Source organism: Impatiens glandulifera, chromosome 1 (genome assembly GCF_907164915.1).
Source record: "Impatiens glandulifera chromosome 1, dImpGla2.1, whole genome shotgun sequence".
Classification (NCBI taxonomy): domain Eukaryota; kingdom Viridiplantae; phylum Streptophyta; class Magnoliopsida; order Ericales; family Balsaminaceae; genus Impatiens; species Impatiens glandulifera.
In genome coordinates, this window is record NC_061862.1 from 159,391,835 (window position 1) to 159,419,828 (window position 27,994).

The window sequence follows — 27,994 nt, forward strand, 5'->3', positions numbered from 1 at the left end:
GTAAGAAATTTAAAATGTTTGTAATAATTACAAATAAAAAAATAAGAAGATAAACATCAAATAACTTAAAATATTTTAAATTAATTTTTTTATGGAAACACTTTTACAAAACCTACCAAGCTAATCCCAGACTATAAATAAGTGCACTCTTACCATTTTCACCTTCTTTCTCTCTCTTCTGTATTTTGAATCCCTCCTGTTTGTGTTTCTCTCTCATCATTTATCATCTCCAATGGCTTCCATCATCACTCAGCTTCCTTGCGACGGCGAAGGTATCTGTATGGTCTGCAAGACCACGCCGTCGGAGGCGGAGATACTCACATGCAGCACTTGCGTCACTCCTTGGCACGTGTCCTGTCTTTCAACCCTGCCTGCGAATCTCCAGTCCACGATTCAATGGGAATGTCCCGACTGTACTGCGCCGCCGGCCGACGTCAACCCTGTCTTGAATGCTGGTCCCTCTAATGGACTAGTAGCTGCGACTCGAGCTATTGAAGCCGATTCGACCTTATCGGAATCAGAGAAGGCCAGGAGGAGACAGCAGCTATTGAGCGGAAAGGCCGATTTGTCAAATGGAGAAACAGAGAAAGGGAAGGGGAGTTCTAGTCGTACTGTTGAAGATATTTATGTTTGTTGCTGTTGCATGGAATTGATGGAAAAACCAATAACGGTATGTTCTAAGCTCTAACATATCATACGACTTTGGATCTGCTGTAGCTTATTTTGCATGCAAATGAATGGATGCTAGATCTATAATAGAAATACCCTTTTCAAATTTTCTGTTTACAGATCTTAGTTTGTTAATAAGGTTTTCCTCTATTTGATCTGTTTTGATCTGTAGGATATTTTGCATGCAAATGAATGCTAGATCTAATAGCAATATCCTTTTCAAAACTTCTGTTAACAGATTTTGGGTTATTTGGATTCTTCTCTGAAGTTTCCCCTGTTTGATTTAACATCATCTGTCTGGATCTGTAGCATATTCTGCATGCAAATGAATACCAGATCTACCTTTTCAAAAATTTCTGTTGACAGTCATTTGGATTCATTTCTGAAGCATATTTTGTATGCAAATGAATATCAGATCTAATAGCATTACCTTTTCAAAACTTCTGTTAACAGATTTTAGTTTCTTAATAAGGTCATTTGGATTCTTCTCTAAAGTTTCCCCTTTTTGATTTCATGTCATTACTGCCATTTACAGATATGGCTATTCCTTTTTTTATTTTTGTTTGCTCCATGAACTGATTTAGGCATTATTGTAAGTTTCAGATCAAAATGAGCATGTATTTGTGACTGATGAATTGGATCTTGAATTTACTGTTCTTGGAAAGTAAAGCATGAGTGATGTTGCCTCTTCTTTCACTTGCTGTTTAAAGCTTGCTTTAGGGTTAATTTGAAGATGTTTTATTTGCTCTGATGTTAATTTGAAGCTCATTTTTGCCTTTTATCTTTCAACAGATACCATGCACACACAGTTTCTGCTTGCCCTGTTTCAAGAAATGGACAGGGCTGCAAGGAAAGAAAACTTGTGTAAAGTGTCGACAAATAATACCGAGGAGTATGATATCTCAACCTCGTATCAATGTGTCATTGGTGGCGGGCATTCGATTGATCAAATTGGAGCAATCAAGTGGTTCGGCTGAGACCAAGATTGTCCCAAAATTTTTGCACAATCAGGATAGACCAGATTCGGCCTACACAACTGATAGAGCCAAACGGGCCGGGAAAGGAAATGCCTCAAGCGGCAAAATTTTGGTGACAATTCCATCGGACCATTTTGGACCGATTCTCGCCGAGCATGATCCCATATTTAATACAGGGGTTTCGGTCGGTAGTGGTTGGGAGTTTAGGTTAGAATGCAGGCAATGGGGTATTCATTTCCCTCATATTGCTGGTATAAGTGGAAAAGCCAATTATGGAGCACAATCTGTGGTGCTTTCTGGGGGATATCTTGACGACGAGGATCATGGAGACTGGTTCCTTTATACTGGAAGGTTAATTAATTTCATATAATCTAATGTTTTCTATTTTCTTTTTTCTTTCTTTTAATAACTTTATTTCTGAATTATACACAGCGGTGGGAGGGATCTAACTGGAAATAAACGAACAAACATGATACAGTCCTCCGATCAAACATTCAAGAATTCTAATGAGGCATTAAGGTTCAGCTGTAAAAAAGGCTATCCTGTCCGAGTCGTTAGGTAAGAACTGAATTCCTTCCTAATAATATCATCATGTATTATTTATTAGTATGAAACTTCAATGTTAAATTTCACTTTCAGGTCTCATAAAGAAAAACGTTCTTTATTTGCTCCTCAAATGGGACCTAAGGGACTGAGATACGACGGGATTTACAGGGTTGAGAAATGCTGGCGAAAGAAGGGAACGCAGGTAAATAAGTTTGTGAATTTGAAAAACACAAGATTTGTATATATTAATGAAAGTGTTTATATTTGAATAATAGGTTTTCAAGGTCTGCCGGTACTTGTTTGTTAGATGCGATAACGAACCTGCACCATGGTCAAGGTTTGTTATCTAGTGATCACATTTCTGTTCTTGTTCCTTAAATAGAATCAATTGTAATGACACATGCCTTGTGACACTTCAGTGATGGACGAGGAGATGTGGTGAGGGCTCTCCCCGATATACCCGAGCTGGAAGATGCTACTGATGTCTTCGAGAGGAAAGAAAGCCCTATGTGGGACTATGATGTGCGTAAATTCATTCATTCATTTATGTAATTTACTTAAGTTTAATTTGATATTGACTCTTTTGGATATCCCTTAGAATGAAGATGGTAAATGGAAGTGGACAAAACCTCCACCTGTTACCCAAAAGAAATCTCCTTCTAATGAAGGAAGTAAAGTTAAAGGTAAAGGTAAAGGTAAAAGAACTGCTGGTGGTCAGGCAAAGAATAAGGATAAGAAAGGTTTGAAATTTGATATTCATCCCATTGTTTGCAATAATATTTTGGTTAACATTCATCTAAGTTTGGCTGACTTGTAATTTGCAGAGCTGTGTTGCCGTTTATGTAAAGAGTTGATGGTTTCTCCCGTGATGACTCCTTGTTCTTGCACCTTCTGCAAAGGGTGTTTGGAAGATAAGTTTTCTGGGAAGAAGTTCATCAGAGAACGTTCAACTGCTAGTGGGCGTAGCCTTCGCACTCAGAAGACCGTAATGAAGTGCCCCTCATGTGGAAATGACATAGCTGAATTCCTACAAAACCCAAGGGTATTTTTGTTTTCAACCGTTTATAATGATGAATCATGGGATAGACTTTATGGTTTTTGTTTGTCTATTGTTGCAGGTTAATATGGATCTTGAGGAGATCATTAAGACTCTCAAGTCAAAGGTTAAAGATGATAATGTTATTGAGGAACCTATAGAGGCGGAAGATGAGGAGGAGGAAGATGAAGAGGAAGAGGAGGAGGAGGAACAAGATGAAGAGGAAGAGGAGGAGGAAGAAGAAGAAGATGAATCTGCTATGGAGAATGATGTTGAGTGTGGAGAAGATAACTCCGAAGCGCCAGCACCGAAACGGGCCAAGGTTGAAGAAGAAGATGGAGATGAGAAAACCAAACCCGAGGAAGAACTAGGCAACAAAATATTTAGTTGAAGAGACAATGGTCGGGTTATTCTAAGTTGGAAGAGAACATTTATGGTGATTGAAATGTTTTGTTGTTGTTTTTGTATATGTTTGAAGAATTAATTTTGGGACTTCAATTCTGTGAACTTGATCATGCAACTTTGGGCTATAATGTATGGGTTAATTAAAACTTCTTTTAATTATGAAGCAACTTTCTATTACATTCAATTCATAAGACCAAAACAATACTTTCTAAGAAAAAAAAAAAATGTTCTTTTTCTTTTCGTTCACTTTATATTTTTTAAAACAAAATTAAAAAAATATAATATTTTGTATTAAAAATTAACAATATTATTGTTAGAGACTCTATTTGGCAAACTCTAGTGTCAACTTTTTAACCTTTATGTTTTAATTTGAATTCTATTTATATATATTTAAAGAAAAAAAAAATCTAAATTAGTTTAATTCTCATTAAAGAAAGTAGTTAGTAATATTTATTTTGAATAATCAAAAGCATTTTCAAATAATTTTTCAGTTTCTTATTAGAAAACTGTGAAGACACATTATTTAAAAACATTTGTCCATATTGCATGCATTGTCAACCAAGCCACTTTTTTAGTTTAAATATGCATGGTATATCTCTCTACCTTATATTTTTGTTTTTTCAACTAACAAATGTACTTTTAACTAAAAGTGATCTAACCTGATCCCAAAACTTTTTTGTTTTCTTTTGAAAGGTAAAGTACATTAAATATAAATATTTTTAGTTTATAGTACTATAAAATATTGGTAGAGGATTAATAATTGTATGTTTATATAAAAAATAAGAATGTAATATGTAAAATGATATTTTTATCATTAAAGTGATTAAAAGGAATTTTATTATTATTATTGTGCCTTTTAATTTATTATTATATACTGGTATTTAATATTTTTAATTATTATATTTTAAATAATTAATGAAAATATTAATCTAATATATAAAACTGATTGTATTATATATATTTTCATGTTATAATTTATTTTAATTTGTTTAAATATAAAAATTAATAATAGATACTAATAATTTAAATATATTATTTTAATTATTAATTTTATAATATAATATATAAATAGATATTACAATAGATTTGATAATTAAACTTATACTGTAAAATAGTAATACTAATGATAATATAGTAAACTTAAAATAAATTATCACTCTATTATAATTTATTTACCACTTTTTTTTACCAGAAAAATGTTAGATTTTATCACCAAAATTAATGGCAATTTTCTAATAAATTGACAATTTTTGCTCTAAATTATCAACTAGTTTTATTTGTCTATATGATTTACAATACAATTTATGTTGTACACCCCTACAATAAAAACAAATTAGATTTGCGTTCCAAAATTATTGACGATATTAAACAAATTGATATTTATTACAAATTTTATTTTTTATATTTTAATGATGTAAAATACAATAACATACTACTTCTCTAAAATTACCATCGATTTGTTAACAACTCGATAGTTTTTGTCAACAAATTATCTAATGATTTTATTTGTCTGCATTATTTCTTTTACTAATACAGTACAATGACATCTCATTTCCTTATAATAAAATTTTTAGATTTGCGTACCAAAATTACAAAAATTTGTTAACAAATTGGTAGTTTTCGTCGACAAATTATCTACGAATTTTATTTGTCTACATCATTTCTTTTACTACCTACCATACAATGACATATCATCTCCTTATAATAAAAATGTTAGATTTACATAATTAATTTTTTTTATATGGTGACTATGGTTAAACTTGCATCTAACCATCATTTTGCTAGATATTATACAAAAATATCTTTGAAATTAAGTGGTGTACTAAAGTTAAGCCGTTATTGACATAAAATTTGACATATGTTGTTACATCGTTTCAACAATTTGGTGTCGAACAATACACACTTCCTAGAAGTGGAATCTAACAATTAGATGCACACATGTTAACTTAGTTGCGAGAGATGCGGGTGACTTGCAGATAATTTGTGATTCTTAAATTTTAAAATGTTGTGATCATCTAATATTCAATTAGTGTATATTATTATTATTTTTTTTTGTATAATATGAAATATATATTTATTTATTTATTTTGTACAACTCACTTTTCATATATTAGTACTCATGATAATATAGTAAAAGTAAATTAAATCCCACTCAATTATTTATAGTTTAAACTGAATTATGATCACTTCTTTACTAGAAAAATGTTAGATTTGCGTCCTAAGATTACTGGTGATTTTCCAACAAATCGACAGTTTTCGTCGGTAAATTATCGACGGATTTTATTTGTTTATATTATTTTTTTTAAATGACGTACAATACAATTAATGTCACACCACTTCCTACCACAAATAAGTTAGATTTGTGTTTCAAAATTATTGACGATTTTCAATAAATTAGTAGTTTTCATGGTAATTATGTACGGATGTGTTATTTTTCTAATTATTTGTATGTGCTATTTTTCTAACTATTTACAGTACATTATTTTTCTAACTATTTACAGTACAGTAAAAATAAATATTTTTTAGTTTATAGTATAAGAAAAATGATAGATTTGCATTACAATATTATTGACCATTTGTTAATAAATTGATAGTTTTTTCTGTTAATTAAACTATCTATTGATATTATTTTGTCTATCTTTTTTGTCGTACAATCAAATGACATATAAATTTTACGTTTACTGGTAAAAAATGTTAGATTTACGTCCTAAAATAATAAAAAAGGTTAGAGTTAGGATTTAGGGTTTAGTATATTATATATCATTCCGTATAACAAAAATGTTAGATTTGCGTCCTAAAATTACTGGCGATTTTTTAACAAATTGATAATATTTGCCGGTAAACTATCTACATATTTTATTTGTCTGTATTATTTTTTTAACGGGGTACAATACAATGACATATCATTTACTTATAATAAAAATGTTAGATTTACGTTCCAAAATTACTTGTGATTTTTTTTAACAAATTGATAGTTTTTGCGGGTAAACTATCTACTTATTTTATTTGTTAGTATTATTTTTGTAACTACTTAAAAAAAACATCATATTATATTTGTCACAACATTATATACTATATTTGTCACATTGTTTGAAACATAAACTCTTCTTGATTTTGTAATTACTTACCAAAATTATAGCAATACAATATAAGAATTAACTAATTATTTTTATTTTTTCAAACAAGACCCATGGTATATCATTGTAGTTCAATAATAAGTAAGAGTTCCATTTTATTTCATTTTATCATGATTTTATAAATCAAAATATATTTTTTTTTGGTGAAATAAAATTTTGGATTATGGGGGTGATTTATTTAGCAAGAAAATTAAAATATTAAAAAATAAATAAATAAATGTGATAATTAAAAAATAAAATAATTTTAATTTGAAACAAAATTCAAATATATTTCCAACGGGATTAATAAGTAACTTTATTTTAGTAGAGCATTTTGAAAACTGAAAATCAGGCCGTCTCTTTATATGCAATTCTGTGCCACGGTACTTCATATTACATGGTCGCCGCCTGAATTTGTTTGTTTCTCTTTCGGGAATTTTGGACACATTCAATTTCATTCGTTTGAATTCATTTCTTTGGTTTTGCATGCTTCTAGTTTCATGACTCAACTTCCTTGAACGACCACAATATTTGTATAGTCTGCAAGAACACACAGGAGGAGGAGAAACTTGCATGTACTACGTGAAAGGGCGAAGTCAAAATTTAAAATCTACTCGGGTTAATTTTTTTTCAATACTTGAATGCATATATTTACTATTGAAGTTGAGATCTACAAATTTTGAAGTATCCAAATATTATATATATATATATATATATATATATATATATATATATATATATATATATATATTTATCAATAATTGAATCTATAGTTACATAAATTCTCTTTCATTTTATTACGATTTTTTAAAACATATTTCATTGCAAAAAATGCCCGTTTTTAGTTGCCGTTGAAATAATTAAAGTTAAAACTAAACGGATCAACTCCCCAATCAAAATATTTTTCATTTTTTTGTTTCAAATATATCTCGACACAATTCTAAGATTTGCGATTCACAAAAACACAAATAAGTATAACATTATGGACACCAATAAAATTAAAAAAACACAATCCTAAAAATTATACAAATGTTATTGATAGAATGAATTTTTAATTTAGAACCGTAAGAATATATATATATAATTAATGATACTTAAAGTCAACAAATATCACCCCAACAATCCACGTCATCAATTCTCTCTCATCTTTTCTACTTTCTATTTCTTAAAGTCAACAAGACACACAATAATTCAAGTTATCAATTCTCTCTTTCTTTTATTTATTTATTTATATATATTCAATCCACAAAATTCAATACTTCTCCAATACCTCTTTTCATTCCAAAAAAAGGTCGAATAAATATTTGATCATCCTTTTCTTTTACGAATTCGACAATAGAATAGAATAGAATAGAATAGATATATAAAAATAATAAAATATTAATATTTTTTAAAATGAAATTTATTTAAGAAAAAAATAAATAAATATTTATATATAAAAATAAATATATAAATATGTAAAATTATATAATTATTATATATTGAAAAATAAATTAGGTGAAAAATATTTTTATTTAGAATAAGATATATATAAGAGAAAAAAAATTAAAAAAATATATTTGTAAAATATATTGAGAAAAATTAGGATAATAAATTTAATAATTTTTATTATATGTAATTTTTATAATTTAATTATTTTTATTATATAATTTTTAATGTGTATAAAATTTTTACATAATTTATATAGTTATTCAAAATCTAATTTACAAATATATATATATATATATATATATATATATATATATATATATATATATATATATATATATATATATATATATATATATATATATATATAATTATAAAATTATTTTAACAATCATAAATGATCTAGCGGTTAAAGTGTTAACATTTCATACTAAAAACTATGTTTGAATCCCTAAAAAAAAGTAATTATTATATTTGACTGCGAACCTTGATAGTTGAAATAAAAATGAGAATGTTGACTTGAATAACACAAAATAAAAATGAGAATGTTGACTTGAATAACACAAAATAAAAATGAGAATGTTGACTTGAGTAACACAAACATTGATGAAAAAACATAAAGCTCCTTTTATGGTGATTTAGGACTTATGATCATGCTAAAAAAATGTTTAAGAATGCACCATCTAATTTGATTATTAAATAATCAAAATCATTATAGATATAAAAACTTAAATGAATTGGATAGTTGATTTTTTTAATATTTTTATGTTTTCAAATAAGTATATAATAATAAGTAATATTATAGTCAATAGATGATTTATATAATTATTCAAAATTTAACTTACAAAATATATATAATTTTTTTTTAAAGATATTAAAAAATATTTTATATCATAAATGCACGACCTACACATCAAGTCATTTATTTTTTCAAACTTGACAAGAAATGCTGAACATTTTTATTATTATTAAAGTTGGTATGAGCAGGACAATGGAAATTCAAATTTTATGGCCCCAAAATTATAATAAATATAATATTTGTATATTTTATATAAAATATATTAAATATACAAATTAAATATATAATTAGATCATTGATTAAAAAAAAATTACTTGTAGTCGTATTGATATGCTTTTAGTGATTTTGAAACCTCATTTCATAATATTTATGATATATTGTGTATGATATTTTTATAATGAAAAAAATTATAAATATTTTAAAATGAGAAGAAATTATAAAGATAAACATAAGATTAATAAATTTAAAAGCATTAAAATGTAACCTCAAAATAATTTTCACAATTAGGTTAGAGTTGAATTTATGATTTTTTTTTTTAAATATTACTGATTTAAAAGACTACAATATAAACAATAATTAGAGTTAGTGATATAAAAAATAATTAGGGTTAATAATGTATAAATGTTATTGAGATTGAAAAAAATTTAATATATTTTTGTATAATATATTGAGAGTGAGAAAATTAATATATTAATATATTATATATAATATAGATAGAAATAAGTAATATATATTATTATATAATATTGAGTAAGGAAAAAATATTATTATATATAAAAACAAAAAATTAGATTATTATAAGAAAATAAATATAATATTTTAGATAAAAAAGATATTTTATAATATAATTAATAATATTATATATTAAGAATTTAAAATTTGGTCTTATTATTCAATTATTACATTTTGGTCCGGGCGGGGTTGGGTTGGGCTGGGCCAAACCAGTTAGAAGTATCTAATTAATTTTTTATATATATTTAATTTAAAATGAATAAACTGAAAATATAAATATAATAAAATAAATTTGTTCCAATTATAATATTTTTTTTTTCAAAGTAAATATGAAAATAACATATTGTAACAATTTGATATATGTTACGAATTTTTTTGAGATAGTTTGATAAAAAAAAATTAGCATCATATTATTTAACTTTAATAAATTAATCATAATTTTTTTTTTATTTTAATTAAAAAAGATTTTTTTTTACCATTTTGATGATGACAATTGACACTATAATTTATATTATTGTGATAATCGGAATTTTATTAAATTTTTTATATAAAATAAGCGGATTTCAATTTGAAGGTTGAGAAATGATGGAAAAAAAAGAGGTTCTTTGTCATTAATTAGGACTTTGAAGAGCTTTATATGCTCATTACTCTGATAATAGGGATATGAATGAAAATGATGCAAATAAAAAACTCGCCTTATACTTTTACATCTAGGGTTTCTTCTTCTTTGGGCGGCAAATCCAACGCTTACTTCTTTTCTCTATTTGTTCTCATTTCTCACACCCCATTTTCTGTCCGCCGACCGTCCTTCTCTCTCTCTTAAGATGGCAGCTTAACAATGCCATTTGTGGCTATAAGCTCTCAGTCACTCGGTTTAAAAGTTGTTGAATCTATTACTAATTTTAATATAATTGATCTTTGTGGAAATCCAGTGAGGTTTACATCACAGGGTCTTCCAAGGGCCAGCTTGTGAGCATATCAGTATCATTACATGCTTTTGAAATGTACCAGGTAATAAGTAATCTACATAAAGCATTTTAGAGTCCATTTTTTTATTTTTTTTATTGTTATAGTAACACTTTTCATTTGATTGAATGAAACAACAGGAGGTAACAGATAGGGTATTTATGCCTCTCAGTTTGAGTGGCCAACAAGTTGCTGTAAAACAAACATTACAAATGGGAATCTCATCCTTCAACTCAGAACATCAAAGTTTTTAGGTTCCAAGAGGTATTTATTTTTATCCATTAATTATTAATTATCTAGTTAGTAGTAACTAGTTCTATTGTTATTGGTATGGTTTTGTGTTAAACTTCATAAAAAGATATTCTAAATTTCTATTCATATTGCACTTGATTTGGTTTCAGTCCAAGATTCAGGAGTTATCTGAGCATGTTCAAAATGGTCATATTGTTTCGACTATTTCCCAATTTGTGTACAACTAAGGGTGAACCGACCTGGCCTACATAAAATGGGTTGACAAACGAAATGTTTCAAGGGGAAGGATATTCGTGACCATACCATATTACCATATTGGACCAATTCTAGCTGGATTGATCGAGAAAATAAAGGGAGGTTTGGTTGGCTAAAGTTGGAAGTCCCATTTAGACTATAGATAATGAAGTTTTCATTTTTACTGTGGTTGGTATTAATGATCAAAACGAATACGAAGCACAATTTGTCGGTGTTTTCTGGTGTTTCCTCATATCCAATCAGAAAGCACGACAGGTTTTGCTCCGTATTCGGCTTGACCACTAATACCAACAACATGAGAAAGATGACACCCCATTGCCTGCCGTTTAAGCGAATTTTTCAACTATCGCCAACCAAAACCTGTCTAACTTTCTGAGAATCATTTTTAGCTAAATTGGTCCAAAATGGTCCGATGGTATTGTCACAAATATCTTCCCGCTTGAAGCATTTTATTTTTCACCACGTTTCGCTCGTTAACTTCTGTAGGCCTGATCTAGCTTATCCTAGCTGTGCACAAATTTGGGAGCAGTCGAAACAATCGGTATCCCGATTTGACTCCCAATATTAGAATGAAGATGGTGAATGAAAGTGGACAAAACCGCCACTTGCCGGCTGAATGACAATATGTATCCTTTCTGAAGAAGAGAGAAAGGGTTCACAGGCAGACAAAGATGACCTCAAAGGTGTGAAACTGATTTCTAAATTAATTTGCAATAATATTCATCTAAGTTTGGATGACTAATTGTATAATGATAATATGCAGAACTGAGTTGCCATCTTTGTAAAAAGTTGATGGTTTTGCCTGAAACTACTCCTTGTGTTCACAACTTCTGCAAATGAACTTGTGCAAAGGGTGCTTGGAAAGTGTTTTTTCTGAGACGTTAATCGTTAATCAGAGAGCGTTCAAGTGCAAGTGGGCGTAGCCTTCGCACTCAGAGGAACGTAATGAAGTTCCCCTCATGTACATATGATCTTGCTGAATTCCTTCAAAAACCGCAGATATTCATTTGTTTAACCATTCTTGATCAATTGTGGGCTTGACTAAAAGAAATCACAATTTTTTGTCCATTGTTGCATGTAAATAGGGATTTGCAGGCACTCGTTGAGGCCCTCCACACTACAAAAATTATGATATTTTGCAATAGTGTTCTTTTCGACTGAAATAGCATTAAAATAAGTATTTATCAACTAATTTAGTCACTTTGAGAACAATTCTAATATAATCAGCAATGTTACATAAATCAGATGCGGTTATGAAGTTGCAGATTTTGTAACCTATGTTGTCACTATTTTTACAATTATACTTGTAACTAGACTTTAGCCATTTTTATTTCAATATATATTATTCAAACTAGTATTCAAAACATTATTTACATGATAGATTTTATTAATGTTATTTTGTATTTTACAACTTATTTTGGAATAATTATTATAATATTATTTATTAATGACTTGTTTATTAATGACTTATTTATTAATAACTTATTTATATTTTTCAACAAAAAAATATATATTAATATTTAAGTTGGTAAAAATATTTCTTAAAATGTAATTAGTCAAATGTTCTACAACTATGTTTGCAATCATTTCATTTATCTTATAAATATAATGATTTTAAATGTAACTTATTTTACCATTCAAGCAATTATATATTTTTAGTATAGCAACTAATTTTCAAACTTCACTTGTAATATTATTTGTAATTAATATCTAATTTTTAATATTTTATTAATTTTATTTACTGCTATATATTTTGTAATATATATATAATTTATATTTTTCATTTTAACACTAACTTTAGCCATTTCATTTATAATATTATTTACAATAACTTTACATTATATATTTAAGTTTTTTTTCCAATTAGTTTATTAATAAGTATTACAATATCTTTGGCAACCCATATAAATGTATTCAGAAAATTTTATCAATTACTTTAGCAATTTGTTCAGTAACATAATTTACAATCAAATTTAAATTACAGATTTAAAAATATTTACAATAAGTTTACCAATTTATTCTACAATATATTTTTGCAATCTATATAAATTTATTTATAAAAAATTATCAATATTTTTATCTATATGTTCTCCAACATAATTTATAATATTTGCAAAATATTACCAATAGGTTCTGTAAAATCTTTTGCAATTAATATATATTTTTTACCTCAAATATAATTCAACATAATTTGTAATTTATACAAAAAAAATATATATTTATAAATTTTACTAATATCTTTAGTCATTTCTTGTGCAATATAGTTTTCAATATTTAGATGGCATATTTTTTATTTTCTGAATTAATTTACTAACTGATTTAACAACATTTTTGTAATTAATATTTAATTTATAATTCCCACGAGAAAAAATATATTTATAGAATTTTATACATTTAGCCATTTAATTTTCAATATTTTATCCAATAATTATATTTTATTATTTTATAATTAGTTTTGTTATAGGATATTGAGCCATAATATTATAATTTTTAAAATTCCAATTTATTTATAATAGAATACCATTATTCTATAGCTGTTTCTTCATTCAATCTTCGCACATTTGGAAGAGATTCATTCACCTCCGAGTCTTCTGAACTAACCTCTTCTTCCTCCTCCTCGGGAACAATATTGAATCCCTATTTACTTGAACCAATGGACAAAAAATGGTGATTTCTTTTAGTCAACCCCAAGATTGATCAAGAATGGTTAAACAAATAAATACATGCGGGTTTTGAAGGAATTCAACAAAATCATATAGGGGCACTTTATTACGTTCCTCTGAGTGTGAAGGCTTCGCCCACTTGCACATGAACGCTCTCAGAAAAAGCACTTTCCAAGCACCTTTGGAGAAGTTGTGAACACATGGAGTAGTTACAGGCAAAACCATCAACTTTTTACAAAAATGGCAACTCGTTCTGTTCTGCATATTATCATTGTACAATTAGTCAGCCAAACTTAGATGGATATTATTGCAAATTAATTTAGAAATCAGTCTCACACCTTCGAGATCATCTTTTTCTTCAGAAAGGGATGTCATTCGGCTGGTAGGTGGCAGTTTTGTCCACTCTCATTCTTTCATTCATCCTCATCATTCTAATTCTCATCATTCTAATTGTGGGAGCCAAATTGGGATACCGATTACTTCAACTGTTCCCTAATTTGTGCACAACCAGAATAAACATCAGGCCTACAAAAGTGAACGAGCCAAACGGGGTGGCAAAGTAAATGGTCGACCCTTGGAAGACCCTAGACCCTGTAATGTAAACCTCACTAGATTTCCACAAAGATCAGTTAAATTAAAATTAGTAATAGATTAAATAACTTTTAAACGAGACTGAGAGCTTATACCCACAAATGGCATTGATAAGCTTACTAGTAGCCTTCGATGGGCGGTCGGCAGGCAGAAAACAGATTTGATTGAAAATATTTATACATAAAATTCGATCACCACATGATAATTGTAGAGTTATAGATTGACGACAATTATGAATTCTTTTATCCAAAATAAAGAAATCAACAGCATTAGAAAAGATAAGTTACAATTAAACATGAGCCATAAATTAGAGTTATGAGGGCTTGATTCTTGAACATAATGTAATTTTTTTTAAAGAGGACATTAACTTAATATAAAAAAATAGAAAAGAAATCACATAAAAATAATTAAACTAAAAACATAATATACACCATTTATTTTAAAAATTACTATATTACTCTGTATTACAAATTTTACAAAAATTAGATACATAAATATTGAATAGGTAATAAAATATATGTTTTTAATTGACTTAAACTCAATACAACCTTTATATAGATTTGTTGATTATCTTATCTCGTAACTATTACACGTAAATAATATATGAATACAATATAATGATAATAGAACAGATACAATATATTATTTAAGAGATGAAGAAAAAATCTTCTCGTTTGCTCTGAGGCCTGTAGAATCACAGTTCCCTTAAAATAGTTTTACCGTCTCCCGTTTGTGTTGGAGAGTTTAGTCGGTGACTTCTTTCCAGGGTACAACGAAACCTGCAATGCTTTATCACAAAAAACCACTACAATAACGAACTAGACAAAACTACCTGAATCACAATCACCGGGTTTCGCAAAGAAATGATCGAGTCAAGAAAGAAGACTCACAAGAACACTCACAAAAACAAGTAGAGACTTTTAGAATTCTAAAGTGAGAAATGATAAGATAATGCGTGGAGATGAATACAACTAGAAGGGTTATTTATAGTTGAAAATTAAATTCATAATCAATTATTTAATCCAATGACCACTAATCCATCATCCATTCATCCAACGGTTATCTTTGCTAGCCTTTTCATCATCCTTGCAAGTTACATCCAACAATAAGTATTTTGTAGTTACAATAACAATTAATACCATTTGTTAATTGTGTTATTTAAGGCATTAATGTTGTAACAATTAACAAATTTAATTCACAATGAATTTAATGTGAATTTCATTTGGATGAAATTTCACCTTAATTCACATTTGAATTAGATGTGAATTTCATTTGGATTAATTTCACTTTAATTCACATTTGAATTAATTTCATGTGAATTTCATTTGGATTAATCTCACTTTAATTCACATTTGAATTTCATGTGAATTTCATTTGGATTAATCTTACTTTAATTCACATTTGAATTTAATGTGAATTTCATTTAGATTAATTTCACACTTAATTCACATTTGAATTTGGTGTAAATTTCATTAGTCCAAATATCATTTTCATTTAATTAATGGAATTTGTTTAATTCCAACAATCCTCCACATTAATGGAAATTGAAATATTAACCCGATGAAAGGTTCAACAGTTGAATCTACATAGGATAGGTATGTGCAACCCTTTGAACATTCCCTTATGAAAGTATATAACTTTACTAGCCGATTAGTAGATTCGATGTCCTTGAACTATTCTGTCTTTTGTGTAAACGATTACACACTTTCACGTAGAATTCTTCCTGATACATGTCAGTTCTCATGATTGTGTTCGTTTTGGCCATGGACACTCGTCTGGTTCAGTGAGAGGGTCTAGAATTGAGCCATTCAATTCTTTCGAAGCGGCCTCACTTCCCTTTCACATAGATGATCTCTTTGTTTATAAAGAATCATTAAAAGCCGGTGTGCTTATCCTTTCCCGAAATGCTATTTTATCGTAGGAGTTTTTACCCATAGCAATTTACCATGTTTAGTACAATTAGGTTGTTCCATTGAACCTAGTTCTTGGGATCTCCAGTCATCATATGTTGGGTTTCCTTTCATACTATCTTATTGTAGGCTTAAGTCTCATTCCTTATGAGGACTTTAACACCAACTCTTTGTTTAATCTTTTGGTTAGCGGATCCGCAATATTATCTTTTGATTTTACATAATCAATTGAGATAATTGCAGTAGAAAGTAATTGTCTAATGGTATTATGTCTACGACGTATATGTCTAAACTTACCATTATACATACGACTCTTAGCTCGTTCAATCGCGGATTGACTATCACAATGAATAGAAATTGATGGTACGGGCTTAGACCATATTAGAATATCTTTTAAGAATAGACGTAGTCATTCATCTTCTTCACCACATTTGTCAAGAGCTATAAATTCATATTCCATCGTAGATCTAACAATAACCGTTTGTTTAGAAGATTTCCAAGATATAGTTGCACCTCCAAGTGTAAATACATATCCACTTGTAGACTTAGAGTCTTTCATATCTAAAATCCAATTAGCATCAGTGTACCATTCGATAAGAACATGATGTCTCGTGTAGTGAAGACCATAATCACGAGTATTTCTTAAATACATAAGTAATCGTACAATGTCTTTCCAATGATTATTACCCGAATTACTCATGTATCTACTTAGTTTACTTACTGCATAGGCTATATCTGGTCTTGTACAACTTATTAAGTACATTAGACTCCCAATTATTAGAGAATATTCTAATTAAGAAACACTCTCTCTGCGATTTTTAGATAGATGTTGACTCGTATCTATCGGAGTCTTAGCCAATGCTTAATCATCCTTGTTGAATTTTTCAAGGATTTTATCCACATAATGTGATTGACTTAGAATTATCCCTTCCGATGTTCTAATCACTTTGATTCCAAGAATCACATCAGCCAATCCCATATCTTTCATGTTAAATTTTGAATTTAACATATCTTTAGTGGATTTAACCATTTTATCATTACTTCCAATGATAAGTATGTCATCTACATAAAGATATAAAATGACGTAACCATTTTTTGTGTCTTTATTATAAATGCATTTATCACATTCATTGATCTTAAATCCACTTGAGATCATAGAATGATCAAATTTCTCATGCCATTGTTTTGGAGCTTGTTTTAAGCCATACAATGACTTAACCAATTTACAAACTTTATGTTTTTACCCTTGAGACGAAAACCCTTGAGGTTGATCTATGTAAATATCTTCTTCCAAGTCTCCATTTAAGAAAGTTATTTTTACGTTCATTTGATGAACTTTTAGATTGCGCAAAGAAGCAATCACAAGAATCAATGAATAGAAGTTATTCTCGTAACTGGAGAATATGTATCAAAATAATCAAGATCTTCTTGTTGGCGATATCCTTTTACCACCAGTTTTGCCTTATATTTATCAATTAATCCATCAGCTTTCATTTTCCTTTTGAAAATCCATCGGCAACCTAGTCGTTTATTTCTCGGAGGTAGATCCACTAGTTCCCATGTATGGTTTTGCAAGATAGATTCTATCTCACTATTAATTGCCTCTTTCTATTGAGGCCCTTCAGACGAGGTAATTGCCTCATTATACGTTTGAGGTTCACTTTCCATCATGAAAGTAATAAAATCTGGACCAAATGATTTTTTGGTTTCAGCTCGTTTACTTCGTCTAAGTTCAACCTCAATTTTATTATCCTTTTCTTGTTCATCTAATTCAAGAAATCTTTTTGGAGAACGTGCTCTTCATTAAACTTATATGGAAGTACATGTTCAAAGAACGATGCATTTTTCGATTCCATTATCGTATTCTTATGAATATCCGGAATGTCCGATTTAAACACAAGAAAATGATAAGCACTAATGCTATATAGATTCACTTATAATTATATCAATATAGATGATATGTTGTAGACTAGGTGTGACGAATTACACATAAGTGCAATTTGTCATTTCAGAATTTTAGATACTCATTTTCGCTTTCTAATTTATATATTTAAAATAATTTTTAGCCTATAAACCTACTTTTCTGATTTGGTTGTTGAGAAAGTTGTGGTCAAATTTTCGTGAGAGAAAGTGTGACAGCCTTGAGTCACTATAAAGTGATGTTCATACGATATCCATGAAAAGGACCTAGAACTCTGAGCTTTTCCGAAAATTCTCAAGTTTAGTGTTATGAGATTTAAGTGATTATCTAAAATTGTGATAGGTAAGTAGAACTAGGGGTGTAAACGAACTGAGCTTGAACTAGCCCTGACTCGAGTTCGGCTCGACTAGTTTTTTATTGGCTCGGCTCGATCGACATTTTAATATTAAGCTCGAACTCGGCTCGATCATATAATCATAGGCTCGAGTTCGGCTCGAAAGACTCGAATTTAAATATATTTATATATTAAATTCTTATATTAAAAAAATAACTGAACAAGATTTTGGATTTTACTAAAGCGAGATTCAGGGCTTTGAAACGAGATATAAGTTTGTTGAAGAAATATCAATGAGAAGTTTCTTGAGTCTTTTTGCAAAATGGTTGCGGAAATCGTATATTGTAATAGAGACAAACTTGAAAACATATTAGACTCTATTAGGTTTATTTTGAAAAATAAAATACTTTATAGTGAAATAAAAATAATTTTATATCTTGTAAAATATAATATATTGAGATTGCATATATTAAATAATTTTACAATATAATTATATTTTTTATTTGATTTTCAAAAATTATGTTTTTGTAATTAAATTAATATCAAATCTACTTATTTTCTTATAAGTATTATATAATATATATTTTTTAATTTATAAATATTATTTTAGTATATCTTGATATACCAAAATATTGAAAATCTCATACCTTTTACGTACCAATAATTTTGGTATCGGTATTATAAATAATAAGTCCATAAATAATTTTATAAGTGTTTCAAATTTTGATTAAAAAGTAAATATATAATAAAAAAAAATTATATGATTAGACGAGCCATCAAGCGAGTCTTACCTAAGCTCGAATTCGGCTCGAATCTTAAATGAGCTGGTTCGAGCTCGGCTCGAATTCGATTTTGACCGAACTCGAATCGAGCTTTGACCGAGCGACTCGACTCATTTACACCCCTAGGTAGAACTCATGTTCATCCATTGTAAACCCGATTTTATTCTGTAATTTGATATTTGTTTGAAATTTGAAGTTTTTGTTTCATTATTGAATTATGTTTATTGGTTGATTATTGGTTTTAGTACATGACTTGGGGATTGTGTGTCGCATTCGATTTCATTGATTGAATTTAAAACAGAAATATTCAAATTCATTTGGTTTGAAATTGAGTTCTAGGCTAGACATTTTTTAGCTTCTACTCAAGAATGACAGACCTATAGGCTTCTTGTAGCGTTATGTGATGATTTCAGATCAATCATAATTGTTCTTAGTCTATCTGAAACTTTTATTTTGTTTTGAAACTGTTAGTTTTTACCGTTTATAGTTTAATTTAGGTTGATGTAATTTGGTTTTTGGTTGGATATAGTGAATTTGTATAAGTTCGAGAAGATTTTTGATGAAAGAAATGCTGAGTTTTTATATCATTTTGAACTTGTTGCGTTTTATAGCCGGAAAATTCGTAAATGTGCTAAACAACGGCCTGGCCCGCGAGCCCAAGTTAATGGCCCGTCTCTAACCCAATCCCTTTAAGCCCTCTTTATTTTCCAATTTATTTACTTTTACATTTAAATGACTTGATTAAATTTTATAAAATATAAAATAATTACAAATTAAAATTTTACAAAAATAAATTTTTTATTTCTCCTAGGGCCTGTTTGACTCGGTTTTAGAATATTAACTCAATTTATGTGTCCACAATTTGGACTTTAAAAATTACAAAAGTTGTGGGTTACAAAAATTAATTTATAAATATAATCAACTTTTAATTCTTATCTCATTCATAAATAGTTATAAAATATAAAACAATATATATGATTAAAGATAAAATAAAAATATAAATTAATTAGAAAGATAAAACAATCTATTTAATAATTAAAAGTAAATTTAAGAAACAAAATCAAAATGACGAATGACTTGTATCAATACTCTAGTTTTATGGCATGTTATGGAAGCTCAAAATGTATCCTAGACTATACTCAGTGGCGGACCCAGAAATATTTTCTCGGGGGGCCAAATACATAGTAACGTAGCATTTTTTGGCTATCAATTAAATGCATTTTTTAATTAAAATTTACTCGATAATTACATAAAAATACTAACAAGCACAATTACTAAATTATTCTTGTCCATGAGTCGGTACAAAAGAAGACAAAAATATCTTCATTACGTTGACTATACCAATCAATCAATTTAAGAAAATTTCCTTTATTTGATGAACTACTTGACTCATCATGTCCTCGAAAAGGTAATCTTTGCCTCAATAGAAAGCGTGTTACATCAAATATTGTCGTTAAACGGGTGTGATAATTTATTTCTATATCACGATCATGTGTACGTAAAACGTTTCTCACGTTATGTCTTTGATCTTAAAATGATTCAAATTAAATTCTAGCTTCATTATGACAACTATTTGAAGTTCTCATATGACGATTGAATCTTTCAAATGCTATTTTCTAATTTTTTTTACTCATCTCCTATAAATGTATCATCTACGTTTTCTCTATTTAAAGGTTTGAAAAGATAACACCAAAAAACAAAATAATGCATCTTTTGATATGTTATATTCTAACCATGTATATTTGATTAGTAACATTAGACTCATTATTAGGCTCATTAATTGATTGAGAAGACTCGTGCTGGTCATGTGATGTAAAAGTACACATTCGTTTATAGAACATCTTCATTATTCTATATCCTACATAAAATAAATAATTAAAAATAAATATGTGTCATAGCCCCTAAATAAAATCTAACAAATATATTTATTTTTTGAAATAATTTAAAATTAATTTAAAATTAAGAAATATAAAATAATATTTTAACCTTATATTTATATAAATGGTTCTTTTACCTTTATATTTATAAGTAATTTGTATTATTAATTATATTAAAATTAATAAAATATATATATATATATAAATAAATTATAATATAAATGTAGTTTTAAAATAAATAATAATATTAAATATTGTATTTTAGAAAATATTTTTTTTGTATAAAATAAAATATTAATAATAATTACTTTAATAAAATTATATTTGAAATTAGAATACTATAATTATGAATTAGTGTTTTTTATTAATTTTTATAAAAGAAAGTGTGAGGTTATAATAAAAAAAATGTGAGAGGCGTTTGATCACCTAACCTCTACTATAAATTTCAGCTCCAAAACCAGTAGAGCAAAGCCTTATTTGGTAAACATATCTATATAATATCTTAAAATTTTCACCCTGGTTGGGGAGGCCCGGGCCCCCAAGGCCCCCTTGTAGGTCCGCCACTGACTATACTAACTAGAGAATCATGTTGAAAAATTATTTATTTTCTTTCTAGAATAAATATTTGTTATTATATATTTGTTATTGTTGTGTATCTTCGTACATTTATAACTTTAAAATTTATATTTTTTAAACATTCTTCATTCTTATGTTCATTACTTAATTTTTTTTTAAATTTAAATATAAAAAATATAAACAAAATATTATTTAGGTATAAATGTTTTAAAGAGAACTAATATTATTCAAGTTTAATTAATTTTGAATTGGTTTTATTTTTATAAAAATTAGTTTTAATTAAAATTTAATGTTAATATATATTTTTAAATTTATTGAATATCTAAAAATATAAAAATTCATATATATATAAGTTTAAAATTTAATTTGGTTGATTTGCAAAATAATTAAAAGAAATATCGAATGTTAAAACTTTTTAAATATTAAGTTTTAGATAATACTATCAATTAAATTATATAAAATTATATTTGATATAATATTATTATTGTTGATTTACTTATTTAAAAAATAAAATATTAAAAAAACATATGTGAAGTTTTTTTTCGTTTTGTTAGTTATATTAATTTTGACTATTTAGTGAAAATTTATATTTATCAAAAACAAATAATATTAATAAAAAATAATATAATTAATTAATTATTAAATATATAGCGTTATAATTTATATTTTTATAATAGTAAATAAGTTTCAAATTTTCTTAATCATTTTAAAATTTAAAATGATTAGTTAAATATATTTTAAAACAAATATAATTTTTATATATTTTTATTAATTTATCTCAAGTTATTTTTACTTTTTTAAAATTTATTTTTATGATTTTTTTATTTCAATCTTTTTATTTAATAATATATTAATACAATTATTAATTTTATATTAAATAATAATATTAATTTTTATTTTTATTTAATAAAAACAATTTTATAGTATAATACTTGATATAAAATTATACATATATAATACAACTATAAATTAAAATAATAATTTTTTATTAACAATTTAAAATATTTCAAAATATATATTTTTTTATTTTTTTATTTAATAATATATATTACATATTTTTTATATTTTATGGATATATATAATAATTTTAAAATATAAATATTAAAAGACAAAAAAATAAATAAGTTAAATATATTTGAAAGAAAAATAATATTAATAATTTTTAAAATAAATTTATATATTTTAACCATCCATATACATTTTCCCACATAACATTTTAAACATTTTTAATAAAGTTAAATTGTTTATGTATTTATAAACAAAAATTTTATTTGAAAATAATCAAAACATTTAGACAGCATATTAAAATAAACATTCTCATAATTAAAATAAACAAATAACTACAAAATTAAGAAATAATGAATATTTATTTTAGTGAAGAATCCATGAAAATAATGAGTATTATGATTATTAGTAGGGGACAATGAGTGTTAGGATCAATTTTAGATACAAAATGTTAAAAATTTATTTGTTGACCTAAAAGATATTATAATTGAGCATATTAAAAAAAATAAGTGTATAATGTCAGACAAATTTTAAAACTAATAAAAAATAATTTAATATATAAATTAAAATGATAATATTTTATTAGATAAATCAACGTTTAGTTTGGACAATTCATCTTCACAATTACACTTTAGGGTAATTCGTCATGAAACCATAAAATGTGTAAATATTTATATGGATTCTTCACTAACCGGTGTATGAAGATTTTTAAAATATACAAAATTATTTAAAAAATAATATGATCATTATTAGGAGATAGTGAGTATTATAATCAATTTTAGATACAAAATGTCGAAACATTATTTGTTGACCAAAAGATATTATAATTTAGCATATTAAAAATAAATATGTGCATAATGCCAAACAAATTTTAAAATTAATAAAGAATAATTTAATATATAAGTTAAAATGACAAAATTTTATTAGATGACTCAACTTGTAGTTTGGATAAATCATCTTCACAATTACTTTTTAGGAAAATTCGTCGTGAAACCATAAAATGTGTATAAAATATTTTAAAAATAATAATGGAAAAAAGTGTATTTGTTACCTTAATTCAATTTTTAGGAGTTTCGATATAAAAGTAGTTAGACTTTTGTGATATTAGTAATGAAAAGATTTAATTTTTAAGAGTAAAAAATAATATAAATTCATTAACTATCAACATTTTTGAGATGCATAATGTTATAATATGCACAACGGTTGTATATATTCTTCTAGCATTGACTACATATGTCTTCACGAAAGTTTATCATTTATGAGAAGTTGGTCATACTCATACATCATTATAAAATAAAGTTTATGATTATGTTAATAAAAAATATTAATATTATTTATATAAAGTCAATGAAAATTATCAAGCATCCACTCAAATTATATTGCAAACTTGCATTATGTTGTTTTTTTATATAATGATATCTAAAAAAACCATAATTAAGAAAAGTTATTGACGTAAAAGTCTTTTACCATTTGAGCTGAGTAAATCTTTATAAGAATTTTAAAACCAAAACACTATAAAAATATGAGAACGTGAGTCATATAAGAGCAATATATAAGGTGTAAATATTTGCATGATTCTTCACTAACTAAGGTTATGAAGATTGAAAATATGGACTCATATTATAGAAGAAAAAAATAATTATAATATCGTTAAATACGTTAAATCAAGTGAAGTATTAAAATGTAATCAAACACATGAAACAGATCATCTTTTAATATTTTGTAATCTTCATACAATCATACCTGATAATAATGATAAATTAATATAAAAGAAAAATGAATGATCTTAAAGTTTATCATTTTAGTAATGTAGTCAAGATTTACGAATGTGAATCGAATGAGTTTCATTGCAAAAAATATGTGATCGTTATCATATATTTCTCACTCCCTTACAAATTACGATTTAGTGCAACATATTATATTGTAGGAAAAACAATATTTTTATATTATATAATTTTAGACCTGCGGGCCAATAATAATTTTTTCTAGTTCAAGCTATTTTATAAACAAACTAAAGAGAAAACCCAAATAAAGATAATTTGATCCAAAAAATTTTGTTTAATGATTTTTCTAAACGACAACAAATTTTATCAAATTCTCATATACAACCACTATTCTATTTTAGTATTATACCAATATATTTTAATCTCATATATATACCACCACCATTTTCAATTCGCATTAGGAGAGATTCAAACTCATGGTCTCATATATGAATTGTGAACACTTTGACCGCTAGATGATTGTTGTTTTTAATTTAAAATTATATATATATATATATATATTAATTAAGTTTTAACCATTTTTTTATATACGCTGGTTATATATATAATTATATAAATTATAAAATACTTAATATAAAATATAAATTAATTAATAAAAATATAAAATAAAATAAAATTAATAATGATAATAATAAAAAACAATCTATAATAAATATGAAAAGAATTTAAAAAATATATTAATAAGGAATATAATAATAATAATAATAATAATGTTAAAATATCATATAAATATATATTTATATAAAATTAATTATAAAATGTATTATATATATATATATATATAATATTAGAGAAAATAAATGAAAATAATAATTAAGATGGAAATTTTATATAGGCAAATTACCTAGGACCCTCTAATTAATCAGAACGCTCACTTTTAGCCCTTAAATTAATTTTTGAAACAAATTAGGATTGAGAAAATAATTAAGATAAATAAATTAGAAAATAAAAATTAACTAATTTGTGGATGATTTTGGATAGAGCGTGTTGTACACCTCTAACATTTTAAATTAAGCATCATTAGATATACTAGAAAAATTTCCGTGCAAAATAAATTATAATAATATGTGTTCAATTTTAAAATTCTTAATAAATCATGAATAATATATTAAAATAAAAAATAGAACACTCTCATTCCACATTTTATTCACTTCGATAAAACAACTTTTTTTCTCACATATTTTTTCCGAATAAATCTCTCATTTCGTGACTTTACACTTTCATTTTATCAATCAAATATTTGATTCTTTTTTAATAATTAGCATAGTGACCTCACACTTTGGTCAATCAAATATTTGATTCATACTTGTTAACCACTTTCAAATGATACCGGCCTATAATTCATCGGCAAACCACATCTCAATCACACTTGGTTAAAGATTGTACTTGTTTTGTTAGGTTGCAAGTTAGAAACATACAAATAGCAATTTTTATTTTATTTTTAACCGTTTTAAGTTTATGGACGGGTCAACCCACAATCCGACCCAAGTATCAATTACTCTCACATATATATCCAAATTATCCACAACTCTCGACTCGGCAATCCAAACACTTTAAAAATTAAAAATCATTATATATATAGATTAGTTAGTTAAAAATTTAATCTTTTATTGTTAAAATATCTCGCGTTCATCAAATTTGGTGTTGAATCTTAAATATAAAGTATTGTTAGCCTAGTTCGTTAAAAAGTTGTACTTGTTTTGTTAGGTTGCAAGTTCGAAACATACAAATAGCATTTTTAATTTTATTTTAAACCGTTTTAAGTTTATAGGCGGGTCAACCCACAATCCGACCCAAGTATCCATTTACTCTCACATATATATCCAAATTAATCACAGCTCTCGACCCGACAATCTGAACACTTTAAAAATTAACCATCATTATATATATATATATTAGTTAGTTAAAAATTTGAACTTTTATTGTTAAAATATCTCGCGTTCATCAAATTTGATGTTGAATCTTAAATATAAAGTGTTGTTAGCCTAGTTGGTTAAAGGATTGTACTTTTTTTGTTATGTTGCAAGTTCGAAACATACAAATAACATTTTTAATTTTATTTTTAACCGTTTTTAAGTTTATGGGCGGGTCAACCCACAATCCGACCAAAGTATCCATTTACTCTCACATATATATTCAAATTAACCACAACTCTCGACCCGGCAATTCGGACACTTTAAAAATTAAGCATCATTATATATATATATAGATTAGTTAGTTAAAAATTTGAACTTTTATTGTTAAAATGTCTCGCTTTTATCAAATTTGGTGTTGAATCTTAAATATAAAGTGTTGTTAGCCTAGTTGGTTAAAGCGTAGTACTTGTTTTGTTAGGTTATAAGTTCGAAACATAGTAATAACATTTTTAATTTTATTTTTAAACGTTTTAAGTTTATTGGAGGGTCAACCCACAATCCGACCCAAGTATTCATTTACTCTCACATATATATCCAAATTAACAACAACTCTCGACTCGGCAATCCGAAAACTTTAAAAATTAAGCATCATTATATATATATATATATGTTTAGATTATTTTTTTATTTTTCTAAGTTAAGCCATTAGTTTTATTTATTGTAAATAATAATAATTACTTTAGTACTAAGCCAGGGGATAAGGTAATCCACTTTATACCAGTTAGGATTTCACAAAAATAACATATAAAAAAGTGTAATAATATTTGTTTAAAATGATCAAAATATATAAAATTAAATACTATTTTTACGGGCACGTGACACATAGCGTCGAGACTCTTTCTCATGTGTAACTAAGTACCGAACTTTTAAAAAAATTCTTTTCCAATAACGTTATTATTTTTCATGCGGAAACGATCAGAGTCGATGCTGCCTAACGAGGAGAAGAAGTGTATAGAAGTAGAATAGATCCAATAGAATAATGTGTCACCTTTCGAACTGGAAATATTCGGTTCGAATTTTTGGTCGAACCGTCAGGTCAGACCGAATTTTGACCGGTTCAAAAGGTAACCGTATTAAAGTGAAAAGTTAGAGCGATAATTCAACTGTTTCGCAGTCACACCGGTTAAAATGGCGGTCGAACCGTGTATTTTAAAATTATAGAAAATAATAAGGTGACTACTCTTAAGTCCACTGATTTTTACCAATATCCCGATTTGATTTAATTTTATTATTTCAAAAATAACTATATATATTTTATTATTTTTATCGAAAGATTGTTGCAGATTTTTTAAACGCATAGAAGAACTCTATCTATTTGTTTTAGGTATCTTCTAATATATAAATATATATATATATATATAAATATATATATATATATACTTTAACCCGTTAGGCTAATAAAATTTTATATTTTAAATTTAACACCAAATTTGATGAATGCGGTATATTTTAAC

General features: G+C 26.6%; 1 protein-coding gene across 1 annotated transcript; it reads left to right on the forward strand.

Moving 5' to 3' along the window:
- Nucleotides 1-232: 232 nt before the first annotated feature.
- On the forward strand, nucleotides 233-3,433 carry LOC124918654 (E3 ubiquitin-protein ligase ORTHRUS 2-like; the record flags this gene model as incomplete). Its single annotated transcript, XM_047458698.1, has 9 exons — nucleotides 233-670; nucleotides 1,462-1,997; nucleotides 2,079-2,204; nucleotides 2,286-2,394; nucleotides 2,468-2,529; nucleotides 2,612-2,714; nucleotides 2,791-2,932; nucleotides 3,017-3,234; nucleotides 3,311-3,433. Coding segments are annotated over exons 1-9 (1,857 nt in total), but the record flags the coding sequence as incomplete, so codon positions are not given.
- Nucleotides 3,434-27,994: the final 24,561 nt, after the last annotated feature.